At 36.0% G+C, this 26700-nt stretch overlaps 1 protein-coding gene across 1 annotated transcript in view; it reads right to left on the bottom strand.

The window, feature by feature from the left end:
• The window catches only part of BEST3 (bestrophin 3), a 45662-nt gene extending 19179 nt beyond the window's left edge, over positions 1–26483 (bottom strand). Inside the window, exons 1-8 of the mRNA XM_074267263.1 lie at positions 26280–26483; positions 22350–22444; positions 21673–21906; positions 13553–13707; positions 11592–11669; positions 11355–11507; positions 6645–6725; positions 5418–5569 (exon numbers count right to left, since the gene is read on the bottom strand). Of these exons, the coding sequence (XP_074123364.1) occupies positions 5418–5569; positions 6645–6725; positions 11355–11507; positions 11592–11669; positions 13553–13707; positions 21673–21906; positions 22350–22444; positions 26280–26431 (1100 nt within the window). The 5' untranslated portion in view covers positions 26432–26483. The remainder of the gene's footprint in view (positions 1–5417; positions 5570–6644; positions 6726–11354; positions 11508–11591; positions 11670–13552; positions 13708–21672; positions 21907–22349; positions 22445–26279) is intronic.
• Positions 26484–26700: the final 217 nt, after the last annotated feature.

Genomic DNA, 26700 nt, shown 5'->3' with positions numbered 1-26700 from the left:
TGGGCCTGTATCCCAAAGAGATCTTAAAGGGACCCCCATGTGCAAGAATGTTTGTGGCAGCCCTCTTTGTAGTGGCAAGAAACTGGAAACCGAGTGGATGCCCATCAATTGGAGAATGGCTGAATAAATTGTGGTATATGAGTATTATTGAATATTATAGTTCTATAAGAAATGACCAGCTGGATGATTTTAGAGAGGCTTGGAGAGACTTATATTAACTGATGCTGAATGAAATGAGCAGAACCAGGAGATCATTACACACAGCAACAACAAGACTGTACAAAGATCAATTCTGATGGACATGGCTCTCTTCAACAATGAGATGACTGAGTCCAGTGATGAGGGTGAGGGGGAAGGCGGGGAAAAATTGGAACATAAAGTTTTACAAGGGTTAATGTTGAAAAATTATCCATGCATATGTTTTGAAAATTAAAAAACTTTAGTTAAAAAAAAAAACTACAGTTCAAAAGTAGTATCCCCTTCAGAACCAGGAAAATAAGCTAAACTGAGAGAAGGGAAGATTAAAAAGTCAGAGCATCATAGGCTCATATATTTATAGCTGGAAGTGACTTCAGAAGCTATTTAGTCTAACTCTTTCATTTTCCAGGTAAGGAAACTTCCAAAATCTTAAGTGATTTGCTGAATTTTCTGATTCCAAATCCAGATCTCTCCCCATGGTATCTAAGTCCCCCTAGTCCGCTTTAGTTGTTAAATTCTGCTGCTAAAGCAATCCAAGTGCTAGACTTATTTTAATTCTTCACCTATTCATAGCTAGGATGAGTAAGAGACCTGGCTTCTACCCTAGTTCCTTAATTCCATTTTTTATTTATAACTATCATTTTTCCATTCTAAATCTCTTATCCACTGCCTGCAATTAATGACTCTTTTGTGGTTGTTGTTGTTGGGGGAATGGGGGATGAGTATTGATAAGAGAATCTATTTCTAATTTAGAAAGGCCAAAAAATTTTTTAAAAAAAGTTTTCACTTAAACTCAACAGACAAGAAATATTTGACTGTATTTTGGCAATGAATACTTAGTTCTAGGTGCCGCTAGGTTGCATGGTGGCTAGAGCAAAGTCTCATCTTCCTGAGTTCAAATCTGGCCTCAAACACTTACTAGCTGTGTGACCTTGATCATGTCACTTAACTCTATTTCACTCAGTTTCCACATCTGTAAAATAAGTTGGAGAAGGAAATGGCAAGCCACACCAGTATCCCCGCCAAGAAAACCTCAAAAAGGGTCACAAAGAATCAGATATAATAACAATAATTTAATCCTCTGGATACATGTCACTGTATGGCTATGTTCTGCAATACAGAGCAAAAGGGAATGCTGCCTCCAAGCTATGGAAATGACATGAGTTCAAATTCTAACAGTCATTTATTATGTGACTTGTCAGACTAGTCAGTGAACTTCTTGGGGCATCAATTTCCCCTTCCGTAAAATGAGAGCTGGATTAAAATACCTCTTAATTCTCATCTAGCTCTGTATCTAAGATCCCATGATACTATGGTATGTTGATTGCGGTGGGGAAAAGAATAGGAAGGATTTCTCAGGTGACTGTGGACTGGCTCCTTTTGGTCCTTATGGACAAACAAGCATTATCTTGCTTTTATAATTCCTGGGCTTTAACAGTCATAGCTAAGAGTTAAATCTGATTCCTGAATAGAAAAGATGAAGTATGATTTCTGAATTATAGGTATTATTATTATTATTATTATTATGCAACAATGAGCCAACAAATAACAGTTTGTTTGTTTTCAGTAAATAAAGTATAGAAGCTAAGCAATTATTTTTCTTTATATTGATATTATCATTATCATTTTTCTAATATATTGATAGATGTTGATAGATAATATCTTGATAGATAGTTTGTATTCTGATTCTGTCACAAAATCAGGTACCATCAATGAAATATACTTATTTAAATCATTACTCTGAGCCACTAACTCCAGTCAACTTCAGTTTCATAAACCTCCCACTTCCAGCTTTTTCTAGTTCAGCCTACTACTTCTTAAATCTATCACCAGCACTGATGGAAATTCTCTTTCTCTGGATTGATAATTTTAATTTTGCCTTCATATAACATGCCTTCTGGTCTTCTTTTTGGGAGTTTTGTTTCCTGTCCTATAGCTCCCAAAACTTTCCTGTTAATTCCATAATAAAAAAAATTTTTTTTGTTTATATCCCCTTCTGCACTCTCTTCATCTATATAATTAAGGGTTTGAAATAGGTGGTCTCCAAGGTTTTTCAGAGTTCTAACATTTTGTGATTCAGTACCTAGATAAATATCTCTTGCTGAGGGAGATGTGATTCAACTGAGTCTCTAAAAATCATGGAGATTGAAGTAGAAATCTGAATTAATAATGTAAGTAGAGAACATGGTGAAAACATTAAGTAGAATAATGACAAGAGAGAATAAGAGAAAGAAAACATTTTGAAGCACTATGGACAAACAATTGATCAAACACTGGAAATTTAGTACTCTGAAGTAATTGCATATAATGATCTAATTATAGTAATAACAATGATTTGCATGCATCAGGAATACTAATAACTCTCTCCCTTTAGCTATATCCTCAGACAATTAGTATCAACTAGAGAAAAAAATGAAATGCTTGTAAGTCTCTCTATGTCTATATCTTGGAAGACAAAATGAGTCAATCAAAAAAAAAAAAACATTTTCAGCTACAAAATGAAGTTTCCAGATGGACCCAGAAATCTGTTGTCACAGAATGTATTACACAAGATTTTAAATGGCAAAATATAGGAATGAATAAATTACTCTCTTTAAGGAGATTCTAGAATGATAGGAAATAACAATGAAACTAGCTCTGGCCACTCTGAATTGGGCAAAAAGAGTTAGGCACTGAAAGGGAATATATAGTTTCAATTACCTACCAGGACTTAGTACAATGCCCTTCAAACAACAGATATTTATAAATGCTTGCTAAATGGAAATGAAATATGCTTTCAAGTATTAGCAGGGTGATTTGAGGGCCCCTGAGCAGGTTCCCTTGACCAAAAATATCTCCCTTATTAGCTGTTACAGTGTCTGAAATTCTATCATTGGGGTTCATGTCCTCTGGATCTTGAAGGACTTCTGGTCTGTAAGAATCTCTTATTAAAATTCAAACATTCCCATTTTTAGTTAATAGTTAACTGAGGGCAAAGCCCTGAAGGAAAAGAAGAAAATAGGTTAGGCTTTTTGTGGGGAAGGTAGTGGGGAACTAACAAAGTTAAATTCACCTATGAAGGTTGACCCAGAATAACAAGTATATACTAATAATAAACTCAGACTTAATTGTGAGTTAAAAAAAAATATCACCTTGGGACATCAAAGAATAATCAAGGGTGATGATGATCTTTTTCCAAAAGAAGGTGAGCTCTTTGGGGTCGAAGACTGACTTTTGTAATCAGGGGTGATGCCTGAGATTTGAAAAGAATCTTTTGTTCTTTGCCCTGAGCCCTCCTCTGTTATCTTTCCTCTTCCAGAATGGAAGCTGCTTTGGGGCAGAGACTGGCTATGTCTCTGAGGGGTGGAGATTTCATGTAACTTTAGTGTAACATCCAATTACTGAGGAGTCAGGGGAGGGACTTGTGTTTCAGAACAGGAAAATAAAATTCAAATGCTTTGAAACTGAAAAGTTTCACTTCAACAACAATACTGTATGAGGATGTATTATTCTGATGGAAGTGATATCTTTGACAAAGAGAAGATCTAATTCAGTTCCAATTGATCAATGATGGACAGAATCAGCTACACCCAGAGAAGGAACACTGGGAAATGAGTGTAAACTGTGAGCATTTTTGTTTTTTTTCCCAGGTTATTTTTACTTTCTGAATCCAATTCTCCTTGTGCAACAAGAGAACTGTACGGATCTGCACACATATATTGTATCTAGGATATATTATAACATATTTAACATGTATAAGACTGCCTGTCATCTAGGGGAGAGGGTGGAGGGAAGGAAGGGAAAAGTCAGAACAGAAGTGAGTGCAAGGGATAATGTTGTAAAAAATTACCCATGCATATGTACTGTCAATAAAAAGTTATAATAATAATAAAAAGAAAGAAACTGAAAAGTTTCAAAGATGTTTCTACTCACCTAGTCACTCATTCTTGCAAGAATGCAAAATAAATCTTTCCTATATCCGAGAAAAAAAAATCTCCTTGGAACATCCCTCCTCCCTCACCATTTTCAAAAAGACTAATATTATAGTGTTTTTTATTCTTTTAGCACTAACTATGCTTGCTTCAATTTACTTTCATTTAGTGTCACTAATTTCTTTAGGTCTCAGGTTACTTCAACATAGACTATATTGATATGACTGCAATAGATTCAAAGTTCTCATGTTTTAAAAAGTTGAAGGACTTTAGAGAAAATTACTCTGGCAAAACTTTCTGTCCTCTAGGATTAAGTAAGCTCCCTATAGACAACAATGCCATCAAAGAGCTTTTTTTGAATATCTTAAATGTCTAGAAGCGGACACAAATTCATCACATTTTGAAAAATGGAAATATACAGCTATGTTTAAGAAGCCCACAGCAAGAAGACTCCTTACTTAATATTAAAACTAAAATAAAATGCAAGTTAGCTTCAGGATCAAAAAAGCAACCAACATTATTGCTTTCCTTTCTACCCTTACCTCCAAAAGCCATCAGTTGCAAACAAAACTGAGTAAGCTTACAGTTTTAAGAATGCATTTTTTCTGGATAATCATAGAAACAGTTTTGAAGTGAGAAATAGCAACAACAGTAATAGCATTTAGATAGCATCTTATGTGTGAGGCTCTGTGCTAAGCACTTTGCAAACATTTCATCTGATCTTCATAACTACTCTGAGATTATTATTATCCCCATTGTAGAGCTGAGAAAACTGAGGCAGACAGCAGTTCATTGACTTGCCAGAATCACACAGCTAATTTCTTTTAAAAAAAATCTAAATAAATTTATTGATGACTTTTGGTTTTATTTCACCTTCATTTCTGGATAATCTTCTGTCATTCCTATGACTGAATCCTCCATGATGACCAAAAAAAGTGTCATCTTTTACATTTTGTAAATTACATTTACAAAGAAAATGTAAGCTAATACTTTTCTGGGTCAGCTGGGTGGTACAGTGGATAGAGTACCAGTCCTGAAGTCAGGAGGACCTGAATTCAAATCTGGCCTTAACACTTCTCAGCTGTGTGACCCTGGACAAGTCATTTAACTCCAACTACCGCAGCAAAAAAAAAAAAAAAAAAGTCTATTTTTAAAAAAAAGTTTTATTCATTTGAAACCGTATCTTCCTCACTCCCGGCCCAGTACTCTTATCTATTATACAACAAAACTGCTTCTAGAAAACGAGCAGCATTGCAATCTGTTGAATTCTTTGCTCCCCAAATTGCTCACAAAAGAAATGTTATTTACCCCATCTGAATCGTAGATCCCAGGAAAGAGGGAATGCAGTAGTCAGCTGCTGCCAGTGTGTAGGGGGGTTGTGCAGCTGAATCATCCCAGTAAATATCCTTCTTCATCTTGGGTAGACTCATATGCATTTCGTCCACAGCCAAAAGAGAGACCTAAGACCAGAGTCACAGTGTTAGACTAGGTCAGATCCTAGGATCATAGACTTTGAGGGATCTTGGGGTGGTCATTTCACAGAGGAAGAAGCAGATGGAGAGAGGTCAAGTTACTTGTCCAAGGTCACGCAGGTTGCCAGGATTTGAATCCAGTTCTTCCTGACTTCAGCCCCGCACTCTTTCCATGTAGGATGAAGCTCCCACAGACTGGTCTGGGATTTAGGAACAGAACAGCAGTAACCCAGTGGTGCTCCAAGGGCCCTGCTCCACTGGAGCGGGTTCTGTTCCCCAGCTGGGCCTGGGATGAGAGTTCCAGGTGACCTTGGAGAAGCTGCTTACCTTCTTAGTGCTGCATTTTGTGCTAAGAGTAGACTAGTCTTGGACCTGGGCTGAAGGACGTGAGTGAGACAATGTGGTTCTCTCTAGGATGTTGGGGATCCTTTAAGGGAAGGCTCATACAAATGGGAGCGCTGAATGGGCTTTACCCAACTGGCCCAGGACCTGTGGGGGAAGAGGAAGGTGGTGTAGAGTCTTTCTAGGAGGAAGGCTTCCCTAGGTCGGGACTACGAAGGCTGCAGCCCTTCCTCCCAGGCCAGAAGGGAAGGGACTGACCCACGGTCCTAGTGATCAGACAGCTTTAAGATCTGGTCACTCTGTGAACTCGGGGTCCTAGGCCACCATGAGATGGACAGCCATTTGTGGGAGTGCTGTCCTGTGGGGAGGCCCTGGAGAAAGACTGAGGAACAAGGCCCCGGCTTCTCCACTGGAGGGGAGAGTGGGGCTCTGAAGGACTGGTCACACTTACAAAGAACACAAGGCGGAGCTAAGTATCCCTGCAACCCAGAGTCAGTCCTGAGGGAGAAAGGCAGGTACCCAGAGAGGGAGGAGCCTTGTCAGATCATACAAGACACAGGGAGCCAGCTTCCTCCCGTTCACCACTTTCACAGGCACAGCTGCAGAGCCTTTATTAATACTTCATTAATAACATTAATATCAATTAATTAATAACGATATATTGTCAGCAATTTATTGTTCTAAATGTTTGTGAATCAGGTGGGAGAGAAAAGCTACTGACCTGTAAATTTCTATCTATACACCAGTTAGTTTCAAAGTCATCATCATCTTCACCAAATGGGTTGATAAGTTGCTCTGCCACCTGTAGTAAAGAACAAAGCTCGAATCAGGACTGAGGTAACCCCTAAAAACTAAGTATGTCACTTCTTTTAGTCTTCTTTCCCTTTTAGTCCTTAGTCCCTTTTGGGATCCATCACAGTCTAAAGCAAAGTCCAGGAAAGTAGTTGTTTCTGCTGCTCCCAGCAGCAACAATCAAATCATCACATTTTTGAAGGTTAATTTTTTTAAAAATTTGAACTTAACAAATGCCAAATATAATAGGCATTTGCATTTACACAGCTAACATTTATAAAGCACTTTAAGGTTTGCAAAGCACTTAGAAATATTATGTCATTTAAATATTACAATAACTCTGGGAAGTGGATGCTGTTTTTTTCCTCATTTTATAGATGAAATACCTGAGGCAGACACAAGGCACACAGCTAGTAAGTATCTGAGCCTGCATTTGAACTCAGGTCTTCCTGAACTCTTTCCGCTGCCTCTTCTAGTCTCTCCTTTTTTACTCCTCTTCTTTCTCTCTGTCTCTCCCTCTCTCTCCCTTTTTCTTCCTCTCTCTCTGCCTCTCTCTAGATCTCTGTGTCTGTCTGTCTGTCTTTCACATATAAATATAATATACATACAGAGTAAAACAGAAAAAAATACATGAAACTACAGAGATCTATTATGTATGAATTGTTTTTCTTTTTAAGCATTTGATGATATCAGTCTATAGATTTCAGTGCTGTCTTGCTGGCCTTTTTTCTGATCTTCCTTTTATTTCTTTTTTCATGCCTTATGTTTGCATGGAACATAAACAGATTGGTATTTTGAACGTTCAATTATCATTTTATTGGGGAAAACTTATGCTCATCTAAAAATAAGCCCTGGTCTTACATATTAGTTTCCTTCATGCTACATGGTGTAACTATACTTGCTATCTCAACATACAATGTTCCACTTCTACATCCATACCTTTGCAACTGGATTGTCCCCTGTGACTGAAATGTTTTTTCTCCTTATCTCCACTTCTTTAAATCTCTCTCTTCCTTCAAAATCCAACTTACAAGGTACTTATTTTAGAAGGTCTTTTTATTTCTCCCCAGGTACTTTTACCTTATCTTTTGAGGTTATCTCCCATCTATTTTTTAGTGTATCTTATATATACCTATTTCTGTAGGTGTTGTCTCTCTCTATGTTGTCTCTTGTACCTGTTGTATCTTTCATTAGAATAAGCTCCTTATATATTTTTGGAAGCATTCAGGGTTGTGCCTTACTATAAGTAGTAAGAATCCTTAGATGTAATATGTCAGGGCATTTAAAATTTTTTTTCTTTATGTCTCCCATGCACAGTGACAAGATCATAGTAAATGCCTAGTTAATGCTTCTTGGTTGATGGATTGGATGAACCATGACATTTAATAAGAAGGATCATAGAATTTAGTACTAAAAAGGCCTTAGAGATCAGCTAGTCCAACTTTTTAAAAAATATATAAATCAAAATGTGAAAAGCTAAATAATAACTAAATGTTTAAATTATAGTTCAGGACATCTGTAATAAAACAACCTTCAAAAGTTATAATTTTGCATTCTTAATTATAAAAAATGATAATCATTGTTATTTTGGGGATTTATATATACATATATACTGATACATACATGCATATACATATGTGTGTGTATGTGTGTATATGGAGAGAGAGAGACAGAGAGATGAAGAGAGAGAGAAAGAGAGTCTGAATCCTATCTCAGATCCTTACTAGCTGTGAGATCTTGTAAAAGTCATTTAACTTTTCTGTATTTTAATTTCTTCCTCTTTAAAATAAAGGGTAAGGACTCAGGTTCCTTCCAACTCTGAAGTTGATTATTTTGTGAATTGCACTCATTAAATGCACAGAGATGTATACAAGTATGCTTTTTTCAACTGGGTTGGGAGTTTTAATCACTGAAAGTAAAAGAAATACTGACATAGCTTTAACTTTGGTTTCTATTGTAAAGAAGGTGCAGTTAGATGGCACAATGGATGGAGTGCCACGTCTGAAGTCAGGAAGATTCATCTTCCCAAGTTCAAATCTGGCTTCAGATACTTAATAACTGTAACCACAGACAAGTCGCTTAACCCTGTTTGCCTCCGTTTCCTCATCTGTAAAATGATCTGAAGAAGGAAATGGCAATCAATATCTTTGCCCAGAAAATCCCAAATAGGATCATGAAGAGACAGACACAAATAACTGAACAATAACATTATGGTGGCGTTTAGTCTTTTGGATGGCTGAGCTTTCAAAATCTGGTTTTAAAAAGGAAATATTCAAGCCAGTACAGAAGGAGCTCTATTTTTTCAGTATGTGCAACTCCCAGTTTAGAAAGTCCCTCTACATAGGAAGATCACAAGATATAATGAATGAGTCTTAAATAGTTGCTTCAGCCAGAGAGAGGTTAAATATTTCTTAAAGTCACACAACCAGGAAGTGTCAAAGGTGGGATTTGAACTCTGATTTCTTGTTCAACACCTTGTCCCACACTCCCCCACAGTCACTCAGGGCTTATCACTATAGTGAATTACAGATAACTTAATTTTGACATCATCTCAGCTTTCCCCATTACAGGACACCCTTTTAGATGTTCACATAGGAGAAATAATTCAACAGGAGAATCAGACCACTGATATTATGAAGTCAAAACAAACATACTCTATGTCAATAATTGGGTTGGGCTCTGCCACTGTGGCAATTGTCCAGACATATTTTTAATTTCCCCAAATAAAGAATCAATATTGACTCTGGCATTTCGTACCTTCATTCTGTTTTATGTCATAGCATTTTTATTGTTTGAAAGCATGTCAAATGTAATGTTGTAGAGCAGCCTCTGCCCATAGTGTATGCTTAAAAACGTTTGCTGTGTTGTATGGTAATTACTTTTCACTGGGTATAACAGAAATAAGATTATCATCTATAAATGTTTGCCATCTGAATTAGTGCTTAATTCTTTGCTGCTTATGGAATAGTGGAGCTGTTCCCAGTTCAAAGCTAACCTTTTACATTGAGGTCTTTGGCTATTAGGGCAAAAAGACTCACTGTTAGTATGTGCTTTAATAATATTATTGCAAACCTAATGGGAGTATTCACCCTAGTAAATTTTTTAAAATAGACATCAAAGAAGCATCCATTTTCATTTGAGTGCTTACTGTTCATAAGCTACCTTGGGCTAGTGTCATATTGTTTTCAGCATGAGCTGCCAATTTGCTCCCCTGTTGCAAAATCCTAATGTCCTTGAATTATTTGTTCATAGGATTTGGAGTTGGAAGGGACTCTAAGAGATCCTCATTTTAGAGATGAGACAACTGAAGCCTAGAGAGATTAAATGATTTGCTCAACATTATTCAAATGCAGAGAGGAATTAAATCTACTTCCTCTAACTCAAACCCACTGTCCTTTGTAATGTTTCACACTGTTTGAGATAGGAACTGTTTCATGTGGTCTTTATATTTCCAGTGCCTGGCACATAATAGTCACTTAATAAATGCTTATTGATTATTTTCCTAAAGAATAAACTTCATGGAGCAATTAGGTGGCGCAGTGGATAGAGCACTAGCCTTGAATTCAGGAGGACCCGAGTTCAGATCTGATCTCAGACCAGACCCCTTCCTAGCTGTGTGACCCTGGGCAAGTCACTTAACCCCAATTGCCTCAGCCAAAAAAAAAAGAATGAACTTCACATTCCTTACTTGATAAATAACAAGAGGATATGAGAGGCTCAAAACAAGGCTCTAAATAATTATTGATTAGAGAAATGCAAATTAAGACAACTTTGAGATATCATCTCATATTATCATCTCATACCTTTCAGATTGGCTAATATGATAAACAGGAAAATGATAAATGTTGCAAGGGAGATAAGAAAATAGGTATGCTGATACACTGTGGGTGGAAATGTAAACTGATCCAGTCATCTTGGAGAATAATCTCCAAACTCCAAAGAATCATAGAACTATGAATACCCTTTGATTCAGCAACACTATTACGAGGTCTGTTTCCCAAAGTAATAAGGGAAAAAAAGAAAAGAATCTATATGTTCTAAAGTATTTGTAGCAGCTCCTTTTGTAGTATTAAGGAAATGGACATTGAAAGGATATGGGGAATGGCTAAACAAACTGTGATACATGGTTGTGATAGAATACTTCTGTATTCTGTATTCTATCACTGAAAGAAATGATGAACCAGTTGATGTTAGAAAAACATGGAAAGATTTGCATAAAATAATAAAGATTTGAAATAAGCAGTACCATGAGAATATTGTATGTAGTAATTACAATACTGTTTGAAAAATAACTGAACAATTAAGTTACTCTGAGTATTATAAATGCTCAAAATAACTGCAAAGGCTCTGGGAAGGAAGAAGCTATCCACTTCCAGAGAAAGAATTGATAATTAGAAGAATACATAGAATGGTTTTACATACATACACACATACATATGTATAGCTGTGTCCAAATGGTGCAGAGTGAGGATGGAGGGAAGCAGACAGCTCAGAATTTAAAATATAACAAAATTTTTAAAATTAAAGAGAATGAGCTTTTATGGAGTCAGTAAAGGCAGTTTGGTACATGGCACAGCTATAATCTTAGTTTTTCAGAAATTACAAACCAAACTCAGTGGCCTGGGCTTGAATTGATTACCTTGAGCCACCCTGCATAGAAGAAGAATTGTAAGAGGGTAAAGATTGGAATGTAGAGATCTAAGTCATGTCCTGCATAGCCTTTGGTGGGATCCAAAAATTGACGTCCAATCAAGCATGCGAAGAAGAAGGTATAGACGGCAAGAGTGACAACCTGCAATAAAGAGAAATCTCAGTGAGGGATAGAGCCAGGAGGGGGATATGGAAGCCCAAATAAGGTTTGTAAGTAATTCCCTACCTGGGTGTAGACGAGTGGAATTCCAACCCAGTCATAGCCAAACAAGAGACTGCACCAGGATCGATACCGATTCATCTCCTAATTCAGAAACATACAGCTTTTGTGACTTGTTGAGATGACAGTGGGAAGGGTGGCAGTAGGGGTGGTACAATGGATGAGGGATGAATATAAATCAGGATTAAGAATGTAGACATGGCACTTACAAGCTAGATCTATATTATTATATAATATCTATACATATATATCTAATAAATTATATATATTATATATCATATATATGTATCTGATATATAATATATAATTTATTTGATAAGGTTTCTTATAGAATATATTAGGGGCTTTTAATAGCTAACAAAAGGAATTTTTAAAATGTTTTCAGTTAGGCAAAGCCATCAAAATAAAATGTTACCTCCCAAGCTGATGGATTTGAAGGGCATGACTAAATCTAATTTAAATATGTAATTTTCAAGAAAAAACAGAGGTTCATGCTTTTGTAGTTACATCTTATCATCATCATCATTATCATAATTGATGAATGCATAGAGCTTTAATGTTTGTAAAGCATGTTACAAGTGTTTTCTCATTGGAACCTCAAAGCCATCCTGAGGAGACAAGCATTACTTTTACAGATGAGGAAACTGAGGTAAGAGAAATCAACCCATGGTCATCAAAGTGAGTGTTGGAGTTAGGATCTGAACTTAGGTCTCATCTGCTTCCAAGATCAATATTCTTTCTACTATAACATGCTGCCTTTCTCATATCATCATTTATCCTTCACCAGTGTGGCAATATGGCTCAGTAGAAAAAAGCAATGAATTTGGAGTCAGCGACTTGAATTCAAACTCTGGCTCTGATTCTAGTTGTATGTCTATGAGCAAGTCTCTTGAACTTGAGACTGCTTCTTCATCTGTAAAATGGAGAGAATGATAGTTAAGTTAACTACTTCATAGGGATGTTGTAATGAAATCAACAAATAAATGGGGAGAAAATTAAAATTTTTTAAAAAGGGAGGGGGCAGAGGAGTAAAGGAGCTTCAAATTCTAACTTTACTGCTTCCTTATTGATTATGTGATCATGGGCTAGTGATTAACCTCCATAGGCTTCAGGTTCCTTGACTAGAAAATGAGGATTGGGTTATATTATCTCTTAGGTTATTATCAACTTCATATATAGGATCCTATATGTCAAACTATGATTTTAAATGTTGGTCAGATGTCACAATAGATTTTTTTTTATTATTTTTTTTACTGTACTTGTTATTTCCAATGGGAAATTCCCTCTACCAAAGCAAACTGACACTGGCTCTGCAACTTACAGTCTTAGAGAGTTGCTATGGGCACGCTAATGACTTGCCCAAAGTCACGCAGCCAGTATGTGTCAGATGTGGAACATAAACTCAGGTCTTCCTTACTCCAAGGCCAGCTCTTAACTGCTTTACCATTCTGCTCTTCTCTGGATGGAAAGATAAGGGTTAAAAATTTAAATAAAGTCATTCTAAACATTTCAATAGGGAATTTTAGAAGATTGTAATTTGTTGTTAATTTTTTGAAAGAACTAACTACTTTTCGCCCAACAGAAAGCATGTATTACAGACAAGTAATATCCTCTCTTTTCATACTTGAAGGTTAATTTGATTTCAGTATAGGTTGAGGGCTCATGATCTGGTCCACTGCAGTTCCTAATGAACTGCTTTGACCTTGTCTATATTGAGAATTCCCCAATAAAATGAGATGTTGTTTTTAAGTATCCTGAAGCAAACTTGAGGTTTTAAACTTGTTCTGGAGCTAATCCAGAAGTTGCTTGGAGTTAGACACTTTTAGCTTCATCTAGGTCCAGATCTTTAAGGGACATTATATTTCCTTGTCATGGAGCAAAATTACCAACCAATGCAATGGAGGTGACGATTCTTTCTTCTTGTTCCATAACTGCTAGCTTTTGTCTTTAGATCATGAAATACTTACAGTCATTAATGATTGCAGATCAACACTGTCTCTGATTCTTCCCTCTTTTCGGGCTTTAGATGCCAGATTTCCAAACCAGATGAATGGAACCCAGTATTTTAGATGGGGAGATTTAAGATGATCAAATAATTTTCTTTCATCTGCTGTCATAAAGCCTGTACAGAAAAGAAAGACATACTTTTTTGTTTTCTTTCTTATTATTTTCCTTTTTGATCTGATTTTTCTTGGGCAGCATGATCATTGTGCAATTATGTATAGGAGAATTGCACATGTTTAACATGTATTGGATCACTTGCTGTCTAAGGAAGAGTGATGAGGGAAGGGAGGGAGAAAAAATTTAGAACCCAAGGTTTTGCAGGGGTGAGTGTTGAAAATTATCTTTGCACATATTTTGAAAATAAAAAGCTATTATTTTAAAAAAAGGAAAGATAATGAAGTATGCTACTTTCTATTCATTTCAATGAGCTTTTTAAAAAAACTTCTATGTTGGCATATTTAGAATTCCAAAACAAAGTATAGGATAAGTCCTTGAGAAGCTTACTCTTGGAGAGTAATTTGAAGAGATTGCATCCTTATAACAGTATGAGCTAGCCTTGATGGCCACTGAGGTCATGTCCAGCTGAAATTCTATGATTTGATGCTCATAATCAATAGCGCAGAACCTGGTGTCCCTGGTTCACAATTGTAGCTGTTGACTAATTGGACCTCTTGCTAAAGTCGTTTTGCACCACTAACTCTACTCACAAACTTTTAAGATCATGTAGTTGACATAATTTTGCCCTTGAGTTAGAGGCAATATGATGTAGTAAATAGAGACCTGGATAGGAAAACCTGCATTCAAATATGATCTCTGAGCCTGGGCAAGTCCCTTAGTTTCTCAGTGCTCTGGGAAACTCTCTAAGGTAGAAATAGTGCATTGTTAGAGGGGATTTCCTCATCTGGAAATTTCCTGTACCAATGAATTCATGGGTCCAGGATCCATTCCCATTTTGTCCCTGAGATATGATTTCTTCATTACTTTAAGGATCTCTTATTTTGTTGGTATAGATATGCCCTTTGTTAACATAAATTGCATCCCCTCAATGACTTAGCCAACTGTTTCCATGATTCATGAAAAATTCCTCATCTTGTGGCCAGTCTGGTGATGAACCACTCTGAAATTAGCTAGGCTGACACACAACAGATGTATTCTCCTTCATTGGGCCCATACCCCAAACCCATTTAATTTGGTAATATTGTTGTTATTATTCACCCATTTTCAGTTGTGTTCAACTCTTTGTGCTTACCTTTAACTTTTCTTAGCAGAAATACTGGGGTAATTCACCATTTCCTTCTCCAGTTCATGTTACAGATGAGGAAACTGAGGCAAACAGGATTAAATGACTTACTCAGGATCACATAGCTAATTTGAGTCAGATTTGAACTCAGGTCTGCCTGACTCCAGGTCCGGCACTCTATCTACTACATCACCTAGCTGCCCTTTGATAGTACTACCAGAATATATACTTTGCCAATCTGAGCTTTGAGAAGCAAAGGATGCTTCCATAGATATTGGTATAAGACATCAGAGTAGGACATTAGTGGACAGGGACATGAAATGAAACTTCCAAAAAGTTTAGCTACAGGATGGTCTTAAAACTTAAAACAGCAGTAAGACTTTGGGGTCATCCTGTATAATTTTTGCCAGACTTTCTAGTTAGCTTAGAATAACTTTCTCTCATATCATTTCTTTTCATATGTATAGACCAGGCAGATGTGGCATGTTATTTCCTAAGGTCTCAAGTAGTTAGTCAGTGAGCAAGTATCTATTAAGCAGCTATTATTAGATGCCAAGTATTGCGCTAACCAGTGGGAATACTGGTTTTTAAAAATGGCAAAAAACAGCCTTGCCCTCACAGAGCTTACCTACTAATAGGGAAGTCAGCATGGAAATAATGCAAGATTGGAGGCAATCTTAAACACAAGGCAAGATTAGGAAAGGTGTCTTACAAAAGGCAAAATTTAAGCTAAGACTTGAAAAAAACTGCTGCTTCTCTTAGTGGAATATAAGCTTTTTGAGGGCAGGAAACATCATTTATTTCATGTTTTTTATGCTTTTTCAAAACATATTAGTTTTTTTTCCAACTGCCCTAGGATAGTGCTTGGTAGATGGTGGTGTGTTTGTTGATGAACAATGTTTGAGTAATTGGTTAATTGATATAGTCCTAGTTTGTGCCCTATTCCTGATGCTTCCATATGACCTAAAATAGAACCAACCATGTGAAGCCAATCAAGCATCAGCCCTTTGAAGTAGCTCACTGAGTGCTATTAATTTAGAGTGAATTCATTTCTGTTGTCCTTCCCTCCAGACATGGGGCAATCTTGCCATCAGCCAGGTAATTATTCCATTCCACGCTGAAGCTTTTTATCTGTTCCTAGAGTCATTATATGAGGCTTTCAGGGTAACTGACTCAGCTCTGGAAAGACACGCCAAGATAGAACAGCTGGTATAGCTCTCCATGTACCACTGTACCCTTGAGCATCGAGCTCAGGGGTACAGAGAGTACCCTGTGACTCCACTGGAGGCTTCTTGCAAGAGTGAGAGTGGCATAAAGCCTTAGCTGGGAAATACATTTTCTAATTTTTTGGTAGGAGAAAGACTGCAGATTTAAATAACCTAATATTCCAAGAAGGCCCCCCTACCCTATATTAAATTAGCCACCTTGTCATATTTTCTAAATTTAGGATATTTACCTTCATAACCACTTAATAACTCTGTCTTCTCAGGGTTATAATTTTGGCTGGCTATTATCTGGCCACTGAACAGAAACATTATTCACTTCCCTGGGACTTCAGTATCTGGGCCCTGCATGACTATTACCAAAGGGCAAGTAGCATGGGAGTAAATTTGAGGTGCCCAAACAGGATTTGGATGCCCTGTCTGCACTTAGTTATTTACATGTTGCCTTTCCCATTAGAATGGGAGCTCCTTGAGGACAAGGATTATTTTTTTGCCTTCCTTCCCATCTCCACAGAGAGATGTTTGTTGAATGAAGCACACCTTCCCCGAAGATCTGCACCAATCCCTTGTCATTGCCTTAAGCAGATGCAAAGTCTCCTCACCCAAAATTCTATCCCTCTTTACAGCCCCAAGCATTTAGGAAGTAGTTAAGTCAGGGGAAAGACTACAAATTAAATAATCTTAATATTCCAGGAAATTATAAATTAACTTTCCCATATTTTCCTAAAATTTAAGATATTTACCTTCATAACCAGGTAACAATAAAAAGAGAATAAAACCAATTACTTAATTTTGCTGAAAATGTCAAAAGATAGTAAAACTCAAATTTCAGAAGTTTCATTGATCTGGCCAAAGTTTGTGAGTTTTTAGGCTATTATCTATGTTTTTTTCTTACTAAGTAATTTGGAGAAGCATTTTTTCCATCTGAAAGGTACATGATTCTAAATAAAAATTCATAGTACAACCAGTAATAATAATAGAAACCTTAGATAAGAGCTGTCACTTTAAGAAGTATCTGGAACTGAGGAGTGAGAACTTGGCTGGATGGTCAGAATGGCTGGAATGCTTTGGTGAAAGTCTGAAGCACTTGGCCAGAGAATTTATACTGTAGTGTTTGCAAGCAAACAACCTTGTGCTAAGTAATCCTAACCAGAGGGAGCCTGATGCCATGGGAAGAACAGCAGACCGGGACTCAGAGGAGTCAGCTCTATTCTTAATGACCTGGATCATTTTGGACAAATCACTTAACATTTTTGGAGCCCAAAGTCCTCAACATGATTATGGATAACAGATCGGAGGATAGCTGACATGTTAGATGATAGAGTCAGCATCAAAACAGATCTTTCCCTCATATGTATTTTATTTTATTTTTACATGTATATTAACTTTTAAAATACACATTTCTTTATGAATCATGTTGGGAGAGAAAAATCAGAACAAAAGGGAAAAACTATGCCAAGAAAAAAGACAGAAAAAAAAGTGACCATGGAATGTGTTGATTTACATTTAATCTTCATAGTTCTTCAAAACAGAGCTTGATAACTTAAAGCTATGATAAGCTGACACTAGAATGAGTGTTGTGGTTGTACAACTCACTAGTGATAAATGTAAAATCATACCTGGATTCAAAAAATCACTTATGCAATCCAAGATGGGGGAGGAAGTTTTACATAGCAATTTGTCTGGAAAGGATGGGGGAGTTTTAGTGATAATATTGACATATTAATATGAGCTGAATACAAGTCAACAGTGTATATGCCAGCCAAAAAATAAAAAGGAAATATCATATTGGATTGCATTAAGATTATGGATTTAGAGTAATGGGATCATAGACTCCATCTATTACAATCTTCTCACTATATAGTTGGGAAAATTAAAATCTAGAGGAAAAAAAATTACCTGCCCAAGGTCACAACAGGTCAGAAGGGTATCATCAAGATTTAAGTCCAGATTCTCTGACTCCAAATCCACCACCCTTTCCATTATACAACCCTTCCAAAAGACAAAAAGTTTTTATCACCAAGAGGTGATATTGGGAAGCTGGGTGATTCAGTGGATTGAGTACTGGGCCTGGAGTTGGGAAAACTCATCTTCATGAGTTCAAATCTGGCTTCATACACTTACTAACTGTGTAACCCTTGGCAGGTCATGTAACAATTTGCCTCAATTTTCCCATTTGAAAAAATGAGATGGAGAAGGAAATGGTAAACTATTCCAGTATCTTTACCAAGAAAATTTCAAATGGAGTCACAAAGAGTAGGACAAGAATGAAAAACAAGTAGACAAGTCCCACTGTACTATTCAGCAGTAGGTACCACATTTCAGGAAGGACATTGATAAGCAGGAAAGCATCCACAAGAAGGCTGCAGGGATGATGAAGGGCCTTTGAGCCTGTGCCATATGAGAAACTGTTCAAGCTAGGGATGTTTAACACAGAGAAGACTCAGGTGGGACATGATGACTGTCTTTATTTGAAGTCTTGTTAGCGGAGCTAGTAGTAGACAGAGGGTGGGGAGTGGAGTCAAAAAGACTCCTCTTTATGAGTTCAAATCTGGACTCAGACATTTCCTAGCTGTGTGATCCTAAGCACCTCGCTTAGTCCTGTTTGCCTCAGTTTGCTCATCTATAAAGTAAACTAGAGAAGGAAATGGCAGACCCAAAGGTGGTCACAGAGTCAGACATGCCTGGAACAACTGAACAACAAAATATGTGGAAGAGGGAGTGGCCTTGTTTTGCTTAGTCTTGAGAGCAGAACCAGGAGCAATGGGTAGAAGATGCAAAGAAACAGATTTAGGCTTGATGTTTGGGAAAAAGAAAACTTCTCAAAGATTAAATCTGTCCAAAAATGCATTGTGTTGTCTCAGTGGGTAATGGTTTCTTCCTCATGAAAAGTCTTCAAGCAAAGGCTGAATGATGATTGCCTACCCTGTGTTGTAATGAAGATTCTTTGTAGAGATGTAGGGATGGGTGGAGAAAATGGTCACTGAGTTTCCTTTTAATGCTAAAATTCTATGATTTTGTGATTTTTAAATAATCAGTAAATGAGCAAACATTAAGTAAAGTGCCAGACATGGCAATATTCTTCTTATTCTCTTTATGCTTCATACCAAGCTTTCTCATCATACATGACTTCTCTAGCTAACAATATACCTTAAGATAAGAGATGGTGCTTTTGGAGGAGAATGGGCAGGCTCTTTGGAATTCTAGTTAGAATCTATCATATATTTCTCAATGATAAAATTTTGCAGAAGAGATATAGGTTGTCCTTGGGGTCTCTTGTCCTCCCATCCTAAAACCTTATGAAACCCTTGCATCCCTTTTTTCATATTACTTATCAGTTCTCTCTGCCCACTATGGTGTCAGCAGCTGTGTCCCATATCTGAGAATCAGCCATGATATTTTACCCCATCCCTGAACTTCCTGTTCTACCCAGAGCCCTTGGCATAGAATTAGGACAGTCTGGAGAGTCAAGGAGGTATGGGCCAAGTGGGAAAGCCAACATATGGGACACGAGTCTCTTTGAGCAGCCTCAGCTCTTAGCTCCCTGGATGAGTCAGCTATCCTAACAGCTAGGTAAGATAAGTGGTCCCACTATGAGTAGTAAATTCAGGGAGGTAGAAAGCCCTTCCCATTCCACCCTAAAAACAACAAAAATAACAAGACATTATTTTGGGAAGTCATGTCTTCTCCCATTCTTTCCCCTCATGATGCTCAAAATTTTTTCAGCATCATATAAAATTTTTCATTCCATAATAAGAATTGTCTTACAATGTGTCACTGAATATCGCTTGAGCAGCTAAGATTTTAACTGAAATGCATTTACAATTGATAATTGATTATCAATTAAGGAAGGAACAAAGAGAAAAGCATTAAGAGCCTTGCAAGTGGAGGAGTTGGTGAAAGAGAAAGAGGGATTGTGTAAAAAAAACTTCATTTATTTGATAATTCTGTCTATGGCCTATATCTGTGCCTAGAAATATCAAGGACACAATAAAGCATTTAACCATCATCATGATCTCATCCTTCTATGTCATAATAATAAAAATGAATGTCGCGGAGTCTACTAACTTCCTCTTTCCTCTGTTTCCCCTATTTCCTTTGATTCAAGATGGCACAAATCTAGCATGTCTGGCAAAAGTCTGGCTCACTAAAGCGAGCTTTTGTTTGTGTGTTCCTAACTTTGGTCTTGTACCCTTGGCTATTTTCATGGGTTTCAGGTGGAAAAAAGATATTTATTGATACTCCACCTGGGTTTTCCTTCAAAATGACCTTGATCCATTTAGGTAGCCCAGATAACTTTAAAAATTCTAAGTTGCTGAGTGGTTGTTCATCTGTTTTGGTAGAGGGAATTTTCTCACTAGTATAATAATAATTATTATTATTATTTATGTAATACTTAAAAGTTTGCAGGGCATTTTACAAATATTATCTTATCTTTTTTCCTTTCAATAATCTTGGGAGGTGTTATTATTATCCCAATTTACATATGAGGAAACTGAGGCAGAAAGAGATTTTTTTTTTTTTAAAGTGATTTTGTCAAGGTCACACACTACTCTGTGGCCAGATTTGAACTTGGGTTTATTTATCCAGATTCTAATTCCTTAAGCTGTTTCATAGGATTTACCTATGCCAAAGAAATCACAGTTCTTGTTTTGAACAAATAGTTATTAATCTAATAAATAATCATAAGACTGATTGTCTAGACACAGATTTTCCATATTTTATTTTCTGTCCATTATATACCCATGAACTTTTCCAAGAAAGTGCAAGATTTGGGAAATTCCATTTCCATGATTCAAATCCAGCCATTCACATTCCATCTACTTGTCCATACAACATAATTTTACATTTTTTTCCCCAAGATATTTTAATCTGATTCAGGTTGTACTCCAATGTTGTTGCTCTAGACTTGAACACTGAGAGCTTAAGAAACTTGCCCTCAGTCCAAAGGTAGTATGTGTTGGAGCTAGAACATGAACTCAGTTTTCTTTACTCTGAGGCCCAACTCTCTGTCACTAAACCATGAAGTCATTAATAACATTATTAAGCAACATAGTAGAGATAAATCACTGGACAACCAAGTTGACCCATTACTACCTGCTTTTTTTGGTTCTGATAACTCAATCAGTTTCAAATTCACCTAAATATAGACTATCTCTCTCCAAAAAGACCTATATTGTTATGAGCCCTCATAGAGTTTCAGCAAAAACATTAAAATACTGGTTTGGAAACAATGGCTGGACCCATTTACTGTATACAGAACTCTTATGATATTTATGATCTAGCAAAATAAATTCCTCTATTGATCATGACTCAAAGTGTATATTTCTAAGAGAATAATGTTTTTAAATGAATAAACTAAAATACATGGTATTATAAAAATAACCAAATATATTGAAATAAAGATGCAATTTTTTTCCCCTTATCCAACTTCGTGGACTTCTTGATATCTATTCATGGTATCTACCCATCTTACTCCAGGTTAAGAGCTGCTTTAGAAACACCTAAATGCCATATTAGAAAGAACAAACATAGAAAAGAGTTTAAAAAGAAGAGGATCTCTAGGTTTTCATCAGAGATGGGAAGGACCTCAAAAGGAAGGGAAATAAACTCACAATACCTGCTTCTACCACATGGTCTATTGTCGGAAATCTTTTAAACACAGCCGTGCTCACTGAGCGGAAGATGAGCAAGGAAGTTAAATTGACATAGCGCATGAGTGTTCTTCTGAGTAAACGCCCATATTCATCTCTTCCATGAACACTACTGGAAATCAGGAACATCAGTCTATCTGGCCATGGCAGATTGACAAACTGGTTCCACCACCGGTTCACCACCAGAGTTACATAAAACCCTAATGAATAAGAGAGTTAAAATGATTTTTATTTCCTTAAAAATATAATTTACATGGATGCATTTTAGTGGAATTTGACCCTTTTGGGGTAGAGAGATGTTACCCCACACCTTTATAATATTGCCCTATAGGAAATGTGAAATATATATTATGGCTGGTATCATGTGGAACCTGGTAAGTGGATATTAGACTTGAGATAATGACTGCAAAACAGACAGTTAGTGAACAGAAGGCCTTGAGATTAATACCTCAAACTTGTCCAATGTTAATTTAGCAAAAGCATCTTTGAAGGCGAAATTCTTATGCATGATGGTAACTTCTTATTGCAAGCAGTTGCTTTTTGGACATGCCCCTCAGCTTGGTAACACTTCCATGCACAGTCATCTGTGTCATCCTAATGGAGACAGCTGGGTGGCTTCATTCTGCATGTAACCTATACTTACCAAGCACAAAGGTTACTGGAATTTGTTCAGCATATCTGTCACAGTAAATTGATAATTTTTCAAAGTAACGTTTTTGGGCTCCTGTAAGTAACAATCTGGAGCAAAAATAAAATGCACATCCCTTTATGATATTGTACTTTTGCACCTGCTCTGCATGTGATATTAAGTGCAAACAACTAAGCAAAAGAAAAATAATTTTTTGGCAGCAACCAGGAGCAAAGAAAGGAAATGTACCTGAGCTGATAAGTGGCTCTTTAAACATTGTAATTGTTTAATATTTCAAGCAGTAAAATTGTCACATTTATAAACGATTACTGATTGTTAAGTATAGGGTTTTAATAAACCCTTGATTAAAAAAACCCAAAACCTGTTTTGATTACTTTTTTAATGGCTCCAACTAATAAAATCAGGCAATTCTTTCTCAGTTCACTAAAGATACTTCTACATGAATGAAATGATTTATAATTATTAGAATGACTATTAAAATGAATTTGGAATTGTTTGTTCTAAAGTTAAATTTTATTTTGGATGTCTCCAAAAAGCAGATAGAAAATTAGAAAAAAAAACTGGCATTTTTAGATGCATGAAGATCAGTTGAAAATGATATACTGTGGCTTTGATCTAATTTAGAGTGTTATTTTTTTGAGCATATTCTCTCTTAATTCTCTTAATTTAGCTTAATTGTTAAGCCAACATTTATTTAAATGTTCATTAGTGCTATTCCCATATGGGGACAGAATGTAGGTTCTATTCTGAAAGAAAATTGAATTCTAGAAAGATTTATTTGTGAACATATTTTGTCTTCCCCTTTTAAAGTATAAGCTCCTTTGGGGTAACTAGTAGTTAGTGTAATGTATAGAGCACCAGCCCTGAAGTCAGGAGGACCTGAGTTCAAATGTGATCTCAGACACAACACTTCCTGGCTGTGTGACCCATTAATCCCAAATGCCTCAGCATAAAAAAAGTATAAGCTTCTTGAAGTGGGAGCTGGATCCCATTCATTTTTGTGCTTTTCTAATTAATCTATCTCCTGCTTTGCCCATAGTATATATATATATATAATAAAATTTGAAATAACTTTAATCAGTTTAACATAGATTATAAAATAAACACCAATATATACAGAAGGTAATCTACAGAAGTCAAGCTACATTAATGAAGAAAAATTCAGAAGAGGACATAAGTAAGAAGCTGTAAAGGTTCAGTTTAAGACAATGGAAATCTGTAAATTGGACAAAGGATACAGGAACCACTTTGGAGGACCAGAGGAAAAGAGGCAATAATCAGTGGCCAATAAGCGAACTGAGAAATGAAGTCATAAAAAGAATAGAGAACTGGGAAGTTTGACCTCAGATAAAGAAGAACTTTGAGATATATAGACTATTTTTACAGTCATTCAGAAAGACTGATCACTTTTAAAAAAAGGTTACAATCAGATTGATTCTGTGCTACTTTGGCTTATTTCTGTATGGAAAGAGCCAAAGATGGTTTACAAATGGTTTGTCAATCTATCTATCTATCTATCTATCTATCTATCTATCTATCTATCTATCATCTATCATCTATCATCTATCAATCATCTATCTACTTACCTATCCATCCATCCATCCATTTAATGTGTAGTTTAGCACAGGACTGAATGACAGAAATTCAAAAAATATAACTGAAAAGGTCTTCAGAATCTATCTAGTCCTGTCTAAATTAAGAAAGAAAAATGATCAAATCTATAAAGTATGATTTTGTTTACAAATCTGTCTTTTTGCCAAGTGTAGTTATTTGCTCATTTTAGGTAATATTTTAAGAATTTTTTAAAGCTAAGATCTTAGTAATGAGTAAATAAGAACCTGCTTAATACTTTGTACAACTTTTGAATTCTCAAATCTGAAGACACATTTAGACAGTATATTCAAGTTTTCTCACTTACTATGTAATTTTGAGTAAGTTATTTCATACATTTTACCGCTTTTCTCACTTGTAATATGAATGAGGTTTTATTGGAAGAGCTCTAACTTCCTTTCCAACTCTAAAAGTCCATGATTTAATGACTCCAAAAATTTAAACAGAATACTAAATCATGAATTTTCTAATTTTTCTTTGTTGTTGAGGACATTATTTATCTTTAGAAAGAACATATTTATATACAAATATTGGGGAGGCTGGACCACCTCAGTGGACAGAGCATCAGGTAGGGAAATCAGGGAGATCTGAATCCAAATTTGACCTCAACTACTTACTAGCAGTGTTATTCTGGGCAAGTCACACTTAATCCCCATTTGCCTCAGTTCCTTCATCTCTAAAATGGGTATAATAACAGTACTTACCTCCAAGGATTGTTGTGAGGATAAAAGAAAATAATATTGGTAAAGCACTTAGCACAATGCCTGGTACACAGTAAGCATTGTATAAATATTAGCTATAATTGTTTAATATAATTCTATGGGATGTGTTAAGTATTGGAGTTAAGCTCCCTTTGGGGACAAAAGCTGTTTTAAGCTTTTAAAAAGAATGTCATTATCATTAACACCAGCAGCAAATCCATGTTAATGAAAACAAATCAGTATGACAACTCTTCTGGACTGGTTTCTTGTTTCTTCAACATTCTGAAAGTTCAGTTTATGACACACACAAATTATCAAAATACAATTTTGTAAAATATGATGTAAAAAAGTTGCAAATTTAAGAAACCTTTTCCTCTAAAATATAAATCACATTTTTTTAGATATACATGTGGTAAAATGTCTCCTCCTACCTTTGACCAAAAATATTAGCTAAAAGTTAAAATCTTAAATGTCTTTCTGAGTAGAGAGCCCTTGGTGATTATAAAGAGAATTCCTTGTGGAAAAAAATTAAATAAGAATTTGTCTATTTGCATAGAGAGAAAGAATGAAGTACAGACTGTAAAGCAATGAAAACATGGAATTATAGAATGTCATTTTTGAAAGAAATCTTATTGACCACCTAGGACAATCCACATCTGAAAAATAACATCTTTTATCATATAGCTGGTAAGTGGCCATCTAGCTTTAGTTTTAAGACTCCAAAAGAGCAAATCCATTACTTTCCAAGGTAGCCCATTGCAGCTCTAATTGTTTGGAAGTTATTCCTTAAATTTGTCTCTTTGTAACTTTTACCTATTGGTCCAATTTTGTTCCTTTAGAGACAAGGAAAACCAGGCTAATCCATCCTTTACATTATGGCCTTTTGAATATTTGAAGATAGTTATTATATCCCTCAGGGTCTTCTCCAAACAAACATGTCCTTTCCTTTCAAGAGATCTTAATAGGACATGGACTGAAGACCTTTCACCACCTTGTATTTTCAAGACATAGCCCTCATAAACCATGAATTGTATTATTTTACTTCTCTAGTAAGAAATGTATGACAAGCCAATACTAACCTCTTGAATACATATCTCCACAGTAGTTTGAATGAAAACAAGCAAAGCTCCTTTTAGAAAAAGGTTACATTTCAGCCAGAATCTATTTTTCAGCAATAGGAAGGGCACTGATTATTTAATGTTTTTGGAAAGCTGCATCTGTTGTGAACTTAAAGATTATTTGCCTGGATAAGGATTTCAGTCTTAAGCCTCTTGCTACTGAACAAAGAATGCTATTATTCGGTTACATTTTTGAATATGGTAAAAACGTAAAATTATCAGCTAATTATCCAGCTGATATTAGAACTATCTGGACATGATGGTTAGCATGTACTTAACATTCTAAATAGTGTTAGGGATCAGTTCAAATAACTTGACTGGAGGAAGAGAGGACATAAAAAGAACACATGCAAAAAGGCAAGTCATATATATACATATATATATATAAAGCAAAATCAATCAGCAGCCAAAGGGCTCCAATTATTGAGACTCTATACCTTTATATCATATTGAATTACTGTATAAGGAAGCATGCAAAAATATCTTTAAAGTACCTGTACATCATACTTATTGCGGTGTAAAGAATAGCAAAGGCAATAAATTCCCTGTAAAGCAGTTTGTAGATGCTGCCTCTCCACTTGAGGAGTAATCTATGAAATCCAAAAAAAGTAGCATTTGCTACCTTACTGGAATAAGTGACAGTCATCTTCTGGATAATGAGTTTCTGGAAGAGCAAAAAGAAAAAACACTAGTTACAAAAAAATGTGGTAGCTAGGGCTTTTGTTTTATCTTAAGGGAAACCCAGCCCATTAGACAAACATCTTTGATCCATGAGATAAGGAGATTAAGGAATGCCTGGATAAAGGTTATCATTTCAATGGAATTCTTAAATGTTTTTTAAAATGATAAATTTAGTGAACATCAATATGCAAACATTTAGAATCCAAACAAGAAAACAGAGAAGTAGCAAGGCAA

The sequence above is a fragment of the Sminthopsis crassicaudata genome, chromosome 5, assembly GCF_048593235.1.
Source record: "Sminthopsis crassicaudata isolate SCR6 chromosome 5, ASM4859323v1, whole genome shotgun sequence".
Lineage (NCBI taxonomy): Eukaryota > Metazoa > Chordata > Mammalia > Dasyuromorphia > Dasyuridae > Sminthopsis > Sminthopsis crassicaudata.
The sequence above is the reverse complement of the archived record's forward strand: the minus strand, read 5'-3'. Positions and strand labels throughout refer to the sequence as shown.